The following is a 10657-nucleotide window of genomic DNA, read 5'->3' on the forward strand; positions in this document are numbered from 1 at the left end:
TGCTGGGATTCTCGCTGGTTCACCTCTTAGCCTCCAAGGGCATTGCTCTTGATTCACTGGCATGACCAGGGAACCAAGAGAGCATCATGGTGAGCAGGGAGCTTCCTGGACTACCTAGTAGGAAGAGTTTGGGGAAGATGTGGCATAAATCCCTCAGAACCTTTGCCCATTCTTTGAACTACCATATAGAATTAGGCCACTAAGCTGTTTCATGTTTTTAGTAGTCTTCCAGTCATTACACAACAGGCTAGAGACTTCAGTCTCTGTTCAAGTGAATGTGTAACATGAGATAATTAGAGCATAAAGAAAGGCGGATGGGGGTTGTGTATGTCTGTGTGGTATGGTGCTGAAAACAGGTACTGGTTCAGCACAGGGAAAAGATCACCACTTCTTCCTTCTACACATGGGTGTCTGTGGGTCTGTGAGCATGCTCTGAGATGCTCATGTTTCCTGCTGGATTAGACCCGTCAGGCAAGTTAAGTGGAAGTCGCACTTCATTCACGAGGATTATTGGCCAGGCACGAGTTGCTTAGGATGCAGATGATTCTGGACGTAACCAAGAGCAAGGAGCTGTGCGTGTGAGCAGGGTATTATCCCAAGGTGCTAAACCTTCTTGTTGATATATGCATGTGAGTAGTTATCCCGACTTTTGATAGGATCATTGTAGTTCTGGTCAATATTGTCCATGGGATCTAGAAAGTGATTCAGCATGCCCTAAAACTGACCTTCATATCTGGCCAGCTGAATTGGTGTCTGGACTCCATGGACTGCATTGAGTAGGTCTCCATTGACTAGAAGACACATGGAGATGCCAGCCTGTAAACATGTGAATTTAGTTTTTTTTATCTGTGGTCTTCTGGATGCTTTACAGGTAAAGTACAGTTAGGCAGGGATTTTGAGGATCTAATATTGAATTTAGTCTTAAGCCAGCTGTTAGCCAACACTGAGTCGTGTGGTGACTCTTGGCACCTGTTTCATTGTGGCCCTAGACCCTTTGTGGATCTACTCTTATCGCTCAGATTTGTCCCATCTAACTTGGCTGTCATTAAAGTGGCCATCTAGTTTCCCTCAGCCCCTTCTGTAGTCAGCAGAGAAAGATAAGCTTCTGCTGCTTCTCTAGCTATTTCAGAAAGGGGTGTACTATCATGGAATTACTGAAATGCTTCTCTTTCTACCTTGAACCTCTCTTTCTCTCTCTCCATAAATTGCATGACGTGTTTGTAACTACCAGACTCCAAAGTTTGGCATTTCAACAAAAGTCTCTGAAGTCAAACAGGGTATATCTGAGCCTTACTGGAGCAGCTTCGATGAGTACCAGGGTCTAAAATCACAGAGAGTGCAGCAGGAGACAAACGTTGCCTGACCACAGAGAAATCTAAAGACAGGCAAAGCACGTTGAAAAAGAGTTCGATACGTAGAATCATAGAATTGCTTATGTTGAAAACGTCCTTCGAGATCATTGAGCCCGACCATTAACTCAGCTCTGCCAAGTTACTGCTAAACCATGTCCCTAAGTGCCACACCTAAGATAAGAAAAATATGGAGGGTTTGCACAGTATGTGTGTAGTCAGAGCCGGGTATGTTGAATTCTTACACTTACGTTCAAGACAAAGTCAAGTTCCATCCTGACTTTTTTCAGGGCAAATCCCAGAGCTTTGTGCACTAACCCTTTATGATAGTCAGGCTGTTAAATGTGAAGCTCACTGGTGTTCCTACTCATTTTTTCCTGAAATGTTGGGTAGTATCTGCTCTGCCCTGTTCTTTTTTCTAGATGTGTGTAATTGTCTTGCCCTTGACTGGCACATGTATGGCCTTTCATAGACACTGCAGCTCTGCAACACACAGGCAGAAGGTAACCTGCCAGCAGGGCAGAACGTCCCACCCTGTGCATGAGAACGAATTCCAGCATGGCTTGCAATGACAGAGCAGGAAGGAACAGAGACGTTGCTTCTACTCCCGTCAATTTGTAACTTCCTTCCCTGTTTCTTGGAAGCTGTTTTTCAGTTTTCTTGTGTCTTTAAACAGCCTACTCTGTCTCATAAGCAGCAAATATGGAAAGGGAAGACACCATGACATTATGAGAAATAATAAAAAAGAAAGTTCAAAGATAGAGACATGACCCGTAACTCTCTTCTTTGAATTTGTTTGAAAATAAAAAAGAAATCTGTTGCTAGGAAACCATCCAAGGGTTTTCTATAAAGTTGAAAACTACGCTGCTGGGTTCTCCTGAAGTTTGGTAAGTCTGTGTGGTACGAGAGCATAGTCAGTCCAGGATGGTGCTATGGGCAGTGCCCTCACCTGCAGCAAGTACTTTGTGCAGCCATCTAGACCAGAGTGGTTGATTTTCTTATAGGGTATCACATCCCCCCCATACCAAAACTACGTACTACAATGTTTTTTATAGCTGCTTTATGGCTGAGGCACCAGGACTGTCTGCTGGAAAATTCCACTTGAAAAAATTCCTTCTTTTCCTTCCCAGTGTGTCATGCCAGTGCCATGCTTTTCCTAGTATTATTTCTTTAATTACACTAATTAGCAAATCTGATCCTTAACCTCCTACTGTTCTCAGCCTTATTTAATTAAACTGGTGACTGATCCAAGAATGTTTAATATAAGGTGAGGGGATTTGCAGTTTGTCAGTTTTCTAAGCCCATGGTTCCCATCCATTTTCTAATCTGTGTATTTTCATGGGAGGCAAAAGAAATGAAAATATTGGTTTTCCTGGAAAGTGTTTGCGTTCGAACTCCCAATCTTGCAGTTGTGCATTGACCTCACTGGGCCTAGAAGTGGAAGGAAACAATTGCTCCGATGTTGGAAGTGTAACCGAGCCATGTTTTCCCACACAGTTACCTGTGTTTGGCTGCAGGATTGATTTCAGTGCTCACTTCTAAGTGTTTGGATTTCTTGTGAGAAATCCTTCTCATGTTGGTTGAATACACTCCACCTTTGGGGTGAGTCTTCAAGCTGCATCGCTCCCTGGGGCAGTCTAAAGTATGGGTATCGTGGGCAGGATTTCATCTGGCCTCACACCAGATGTCATTGCCCCAGTGTCTGAGAACCTTGCCATAACACATGAAGCAACAGGAGCTCCTCTGTCATGTTTGCCTTTTCAGCCTCCCTTTTGCTGGTTCTTGCTGGCATCATTCCTCAGTGATTCCCCTGCGTGATGCCCAGAACCACCAGGTTGCAGAATTACTCGTGTTATGTGCAGATGTGCTGAGTGACACGGTTTAGTGGTGACTGGGTTAACAGTTGGACTCGATGATCTTAAAGTTGTTTTCCAGCCTTAATGATTCTGTGTATTCCCTCTTACTCTTTATTTCAGTTCCTCTTTCTAACTCCAGGTGAGTGCTTCTGCCTCAGGCAAAGGGCTGCTTCAGCGCTGCTGTCTCCTGCAGTCTGTCCCTCCTGTGTGCCAAGGACATCTTTGGCCGCGGTGCTGGAGGCAGGATAAGCAGCAGCCCCACGGTGCAGGAGCTAAAACTCAGCCTGTGCAGGACCAGGAGGTTGCACCTGAAAACAGGCATGAAAGGGCTCTGGCTGATGAAAAGTGCAGGGACGTTGTGCAGCAAAGTGGTTTTACATGGCATTGAAATGCAACAGCAGCTCAGGAGGGCTCAGCCTCAGGGTGGGTGATTTAACCTCCGGAGTCCTTGAAATGCCTTTAAATATTAGAATCAGAACTTTTTAGGTTGGAAAAGACCTTTAAGGTCATCAAGTCCAACTCTTAACATGTCATTGTCATGTCACCACTAAGCCCTGTCCCTCAGCACCATGTTTAAATGTCTTTTAAACCCCTCCAGGGATGGGGACTCCACCACTGCCCTGGGCAGCCTGGGACACGCCTGCACAACCCCAACGGGACAGAAGTGGCTCCTCAGGGACAACCTCAACCTCCCCTGGGGCAACGTGAGACCTTTTCCTCTCATCCTGTACCTTGTCCCTGGGAGAAGAGACCGACCCCCACCTCACTCCAACCTCCTGAATTTCAGGGAGTTGTGGAGAGCCAGAAGGGCTCCCCGGAGCCTCCTTTGCTCCAGGCTCAACCCCACCAGGTCCCTCAGCTGCTCCTCAGGGCACTTGTGCTCCAGACCCTGCACCAGCTTCGTTGCCCTTCTCTGGACACGCTCCAGCCCCTCAATGTCCTTCTGGCAGTGAGGGGACAAACCTGACCCCAGGATTGGAGGTGTGGCCTCCCCAGTGCCCCCAGTTCAGGGGGATGATCACTGCCCTGCTCCTGGTGGCCACACCAGTGCTGGTACAAGCCAGGATGCCATTGGCCTTCTTGGCCACCTGGGCTCACTGCTGGATCCTCTCCAGCCGCTGTCACCAACACCCCCAGGGCCTTTTCTCCGGGCAGTTTCCAGCTGCTCTTCCCCAGCCTGTAACGCTGCAGGGGGCTGGTGTGACCCAAGGGCAGGACCCAACACCTGGCCTTGTTGAACCTCAGACCACTGGCCTTGGCCCATTGATTCAGCCTGTTCTGATCCCTCTGAAGAGCCTTTGGACCTTTAAGCGGATTGACATATCTGCCTAACTTGGTGTCATCTGCAGACTTGCTGGGGGTAAGTGGAGGAAGCTAGTGAAGTTCTGAGGAGCCAAGAGAGGTCCAAGCTGCCTGCTGAGCTGTGTCTGGGGTATGCTGGTTGACAAAGACTAGGACTGTGCCGGGGTGTGTATGCTCAGCTGAGCAGAGTGATGTCTGTGTGCCAGCACCTGATTCTTTTTATTTTCCAGCATGGACTGAGCCGTTGGGGAGCTAAGCCCAAGCCTTCTGGCCCAGATCTGTGAAACAGTAAGGTTTCCAACTCCTGTTTAAACACTTTCCATTACTATGCATGGGAAAACTAATTACTTCGGTCTATCTGTGCCTGTGAGAATAAGCAGAAGGAGGGTCTTAAGTCACTGGGGTGTATTTGCTTTGAGAGTTACACTGTGTCCCCATCTCATTCAAGATCTCCAGTAAGCTGACAAAAATGCCCTTGCCACCTGAAGGCAGGTTTCCACAGCAAGACAAAGAGAAAGCGTCAGACAGGTGTGTGTTTTTTCCTAACAATTCACTTGCCGTATGGTCTTTGCAATGCTTAGACTGTGAGGGTAGGGGAAATAATCACATGTTTATTTTGAATGCACAGCCCTGCTTCCTAGTGTCCAGTGTCTGTCTTAGTGGGTGAATTATTCCTAGCTATGGCCAAATTCTTCATCAGTTCTACCCTTTGCACTAAATGTGAAGATTAAAAAGATTAGATAATTATCAACACCAGCATTCTTTAAACTGTTTGCATGTCGTGTATGACATGGTAAAACCAACCAAAACTTGCATCAGTCCTGGAGGATCAGATAAAGGAGATAATATTGTTGCATGGCCCCGCATTTGAGTGTCTAAAATGCTAGTGTGCTGTTAGTCCTGCTTCTACAACTGACTCTAGTGCCTGGTGCCCAGGTAATGTGGGCTGAACGTTTCCTCCTCCTGGTTCAGCATCATCAAGGGTGTAGCATCTTTGCTACGTGGCCAAATATTGGCCTCTTCTGCACTTGGCCGGGTACTGGTTTGCTTGGGGGGAGGGCACGAGGACTGTAGCCCATGTTTTTGTACCACTGCTGGTGTGGACCACATGTCCCGGGCTCTGTGAGGAAGCAGCACTGCTTTGGGAAGGGAGAGGACAGAGCTCTGCTGGCAAAAATCTGCTGGTTCTTGCTCAGCATTCCATGATTTCTTGTCTTAAGAGCACATGTTGTTTATGCTTTTCCTCCCCTCACTTCCAGTAACAAACTCCATGCTGGACTATGAGATGTTGATTTCAGCCAGAGCTACTGGGCAGCTGAACCACAGCAGATAGTACTGGGGTGGAGGCGGTGGGGTGAGTGGTAGGAGACACACCAGTGTCAAATGGAGGAAACGGGGGCAGTTGCTTAATGTGGGACTGGTAGTCTTGGAGAGAATTATACACATCAGACAACAGCAATGAGAGTGGCTTAGGAAATCGCAGTGAGGTGGTTCATTTGAGTTAGACTTTTGGATTAAATCTGATGCTGAGAAGATGTTTTCATCTGTGTTTGTGTTGTGTTTAATTTTTAACTTTTTGAAAAATCATTTTTTAGAAATGTTAAATGCAGTAACATTTCTCTTTTGTTATGTTTTGCTGGCACTGGGAGGGAAGTAGCCCAGGAGAGAACCCCCAAACCCCCACCCAGCATTAATGCGTCTGGTATAATAATACATAAATGAGTTTGGTAGTATAGTATAGTATATAAATGAGTCTGGTATCCTGTGTGTGTCAGAAACAAGAATGCAAAAAGAATGCTTGAAAAAAAATTGCATCTTGAATAGCATTTATTTGATGTAAAGGAAAAAAGAACGGTTTTGATGATAAGACAAATTAGTTCTGTTAGCAAGGACTGCATTATGGACTACAATGGGGAAAAGCACAATGTGGTTATTCTGACTGATATACATGTCAAATGCCCGAATAACTGTTATTTTGCATGGGGAAGAATGAATTCTGTGGATAGGGTAAAATGAAGAATTAATTCTGAATGTCGTGCAAAATCTTTCTAATGCCCGAGACATGGCCTTCATCTTTTGTTGTTTTTCTGTTCTGTGCATATAGTTTCTTTACTGTACTGCCAAAATGTCCCTGTTGCTCAGCAACAGCAGGCTGAAATAGCACCAGTTGGAGGAAATCTGCTGATTTACACTGGTCATAAAGCGTGTTCTCCTACCCGAGTGCAGATCTTGACATAAGAGTGAGAGCCAGCCTTTGTCGGTTTGCTGCTCCGGGGCACACATGGTCGCGGCTGAGGAGATGTCAGATCAGACACCAAAAGAGTGTTTGACAAATGGAGAGGTGCATCCTCTGGACAGCAAATGACCTCATCTCACCCCAGTTTGGGGTCCTGTCCAGCACCTCCCCTAGGAACCAGTCCTCATCTAGTCTTGAGGAGGTTTCCAGCTCTGTCTGTAGCTCTGTAGGCGCAACACTCTGCCTTTGGCTGATTGTGCCTCCTCTACAGACTCTAGACTTTGCACTTGCACTTTTAAGAAGGTATTGATGCAGGAAAATGCCAGAAGTACAAAGAGCAGAATTTTGAAGTTTCTTGAATATCCCCCATATACTGATTTCGTAATTTTATTTTTCAACATATTCTAGAATACCTATTTAAGAGATGACCTGTCTTTGGAACAGCTTAGTGAAGATAAATAGAGAAAAACTTACACTAAACTCAAAAAAGTATGAATATTTGTTTTAGAAATTAACTTCAAACAATATTATGTGGATATTTACCAAGTACAACGCAGGAAATGGCACATTTTAACAAGTGGTATCTGGAGCATCAGTCTTACAGAAACAGCCAAACACATGAAAACCTAACACTTCACCAGAAAACACTGCCAGCAGCCCATTCCAACTCAGATCTTTTCGATGTAAAAAAAAATGTAAAAAGACATTTTTGTCTTTCAACATAGTTGAAAATGTCCCTGCTCACCGCAGGGGGCTTGGACTAGATGGTGTTCAAAGGTCCCTTCCAATCCAAACCGTTCTATGACTCTATGACACTGCTGCACATAGACTACTGCCAGCTGAAGGACCTGAGCGTATGAAGTATTTGTGGTGAAGATGTCAGAGTCATCATGAAATGAACGATATTGATGAGCCAGGCAGAAAGGTGGATGATTTAAATAACCTTTGAGGTGACCAGCACTGCTGGGTGAAAGGTCAGCTTCCTCCTTCCTTACCTGCACACCCTGGGAGCCTGTGCAGAAGTGGCAGAAGGCTGGTCCACTGCAGAGCTCTGCTATGTCCACCAGTTCTTCAAACATCCCCCTCCCATTGCAGGGCAGAGTGAAATAGCAGAGCAGCAGCATCAGCAACAGAATGGGACAGCGCAGCGTTTTGCTGCTTGGTATTTGTGGGTTGAGGGGTGCGGTGTATGGAGAGAGGTCGAGAAGATCAGCTCAAATTGGTTCTACTTGTGCCCAGTCAGAGCAGAGCCATTTTATTGCAGAGGAAATGGACGGCAACGACTTTGCTGCATCCCCTCCTTTGCTAACCTATGACCAAGTCAAAATAGTATGAAAAGTCATGAGATTAACATAAAATCATGGGGTGTTTGTTTGTTTGTTGTTTTTTAGAAAAAGATTCTTTTCATCTGCATTTTCTTCCCTGGTCTTGGACTTACAGACTTCTCTCTGCAGCTGGATAGGCCTGAAATATTTTTTTTCTTGGAATAGTAGAGCCTAGTGCAAACTAAATCATCCAAAAACTGTGGTTGATAGACATCTCATCCCTGCCATTGTTGTGAATTTTACCACAAGTCTCACAAGTGCTAACCAGCCATCTATCTATGTCCATCTTGTGTGTGATGATTGCTAATGCACGTCTTTTCCAACGGGCTTGAGAGGTCCTCCAGGTAGAATTCTGCACCATCTATTTTCTACTTGGCAAAGAGCACTCTTTATACCACTTCTCTGCTGCTATGAAGCTCTCTAAAACATATCCTATTGCTATCATAAGTTTTAGCCGTTATTTAGGAGTGCCATCAGATGCTGAGAGATGCTCTACTCTTTATTGCTTTACATCTGATTGCTGCGACTCCAATTTCACAAACAGATTTTTCTTTTCATTTCCCCACTGCTTAAAATTCAAGTGTCTTTTTGGGCATATGTGCTTTTAAATCATTACAGATTGGTTCTCTGGAAAGGTCCTTCCAGCACAGCGCAGTCTTATCTAATCAGGATAGAACAAATCAATGTGTTGGAAAAACATTCCCCCACTCTGAAGGCAGCAATTTTTTTGTCTTTAGACTTTGTAGCACACAAATCACCTTTTCTTTTTTTTTTTTTTTTTTTTTTTTTGGTCAACACCTTGTGCTCCTGCCTTAAAATCTGCTGTGTATTTATCTTCCTGGGTCTTTATACCTCACAGCAAGACCTCTGATGTTTCTTCACCTTCAGATAATAGACTCGGTTGGCTTCTGGGTAGGTGACTTTGGAGAGTGGCAGCTTGTAGATGGCAGAGTTGTTTGTGGTTATTAACAGGAAGGTCAGGGCAGACAAGCAAAAAGACCAGGTTCCTGATGGCATTGCAAACTGCAAAGAAAAATACAAACCACCAATTTACTCTGTGTCTTTCTCACATTTGATCCCCCAGCCCTTGAACCAAACCCAGAGACAAGCAGCTTGGAACAAGCTTTCTCAAGGAAGCTGTGACTTGGTTCTTGGTTTTGCATGGAGTCTCTCTCTTGGGAGGCAGGATTTCTTTGTAAGATCTTGACATTATGCATTAACCTGCAACATCTATCAGCTCTGGTGAGAAGGCTGCCTTCTCTTCGTACAGCTGTGTTAGTCTTGGATGGACACGAGACAGGAGTGGGTAGCAGAGGCATCCAGCTGTTCCCTGTGATGTTGAAGTTACTGCCTTTCGGCACTCGGGCAAAGCAATTAAACCAAATTTGATGTTAATTTACATGAATAGAGAGCCCTTTTCTCAGACTTTTCAACCCAAAATATAGACATATAGTTATCTTAGAGGTGTTGAGGGCTGGGCTGTGGAAGTTCATACAAGCTCCTAGAAAGAAAATTGGTGATGATTGTAAGTGCCTGTTTCAGTGGAAACTACAACAACCATCTGAGCAGACTGTGCCCCCTCTGCCAGACCAGTTCTGTCTTTGGCTGGGTTGTTCTCTGAGTCTTGGTGTTTTGCCTCACAAGCCGGTAAAATACACAGTGTTCAAATCTGTCTCTGGAAAAAAGACCTTAGCTAATATGCTACTTACCACAGACAACATGTTAGTCACTGTTGCTCCCAGGTAGGCACTGAAGAGTGCTGTGGGAAAGAAAGGTAGTTCCTGGTGAGTGCAGTTGCTCACAGAGTAGACCATTGCTCACACTGCCTTGGGTAGCTCAACCAATGTTTATGACCATGCCTGGACAGCCCCCACTTAAAGCTTTTCCTTTGCACTGTGCCCCCTCCAATCTGGAGCTCATGGAAAGGGTGAAACAAAAAAAGAACTGGAGTGATGAAAAATGTGACTATGGAAAGAAAGGCTTTTGAAAAATGCACTAATGTGGAAAGTATGTACCTTGATGGATGGGGTTAACTAGGAAAATAACCCTTCCAGCCCCATCTCTCATGCCTCGAGGGCTAGAAGGTGGGTCAATGAGATACAAAGTTAAATCTTTTTTATGTGAGCAGTGAATGAGCAATAGCTTTACTCCCAGCTCGCTGTGATATTGAAATTTCATATGGAATTGCCTTATAAATAATTCTTTAACCATTCTGTGTTGCCTAGCTCATGCCTTTGGTATCCATTTCAACAGACTGAGGAAACTTCTCTCTAACTACAGGTGCCAACTGATCTTGAGCTCCAGTTTTCTCAAAGTTTAGATATGTCCTTCTCCAAAGAAGATGGTATATCTATGGGTGGAAAATCCAATATGATTCACCCAGCAGCATTGAACAAACACAATTAATGCCTCAGAACTCAACATCTAATTTCAAAGACCTTAGTTAATCAGCATCCACTGATTGCATCTCCTGTTTTGAACACAGCTCTTAGCTGAAAGCAAAAGCACTGCTTTTATTTTGTCGGACGAGCAATGGCTCAAACCACCAGATCAATGATCCCTCCATCTCACTTAAATCCATCTGCCTGT

General features: G+C 44.9%; 2 protein-coding genes across 2 annotated transcripts in view; both read right to left on the minus strand.

Moving 5' to 3' along the window:
- LOC104494310 (sialic acid-binding Ig-like lectin 15) overlaps positions 1 to 6790 on the minus strand; it is a gene marked incomplete at its 3' end in the record, with an annotated part of 26533 nt that extends 19743 nt beyond the window's left edge. Inside the window, exon 1 of the mRNA XM_010137124.1 lies at positions 6724 to 6790. Coding sequence (XP_010135426.1) covers positions 6724 to 6790 — 67 coding nt within the window. The remainder of the gene's footprint in view (positions 1 to 6723) is intronic.
- Positions 6791 to 8852: 2062 nt separating this feature from the next.
- SLC14A2 (solute carrier family 14 (urea transporter), member 2) overlaps positions 8853 to 10657 on the minus strand; it is a 38613-nt gene continuing 36808 nt past the window's right edge. Inside the window, exons 16-17 of the mRNA XM_010137125.1 lie at positions 9778 to 9827; positions 8853 to 9091 (exon numbers count right to left, since the gene is read on the minus strand). Of these exons, the coding sequence (XP_010135427.1) occupies positions 8915 to 9091; positions 9778 to 9827 (227 nt within the window). The 3' untranslated portion in view covers positions 8853 to 8914. The remainder of the gene's footprint in view (positions 9092 to 9777; positions 9828 to 10657) is intronic.

This window comes from Buceros rhinoceros, unplaced genomic scaffold (genome assembly GCF_000710305.1).
Source record: "Buceros rhinoceros silvestris isolate BGI_N320 unplaced genomic scaffold, ASM71030v1 scaffold3895, whole genome shotgun sequence".
NCBI lineage: Eukaryota > Metazoa > Chordata > Aves > Bucerotiformes > Bucerotidae > Buceros > Buceros rhinoceros.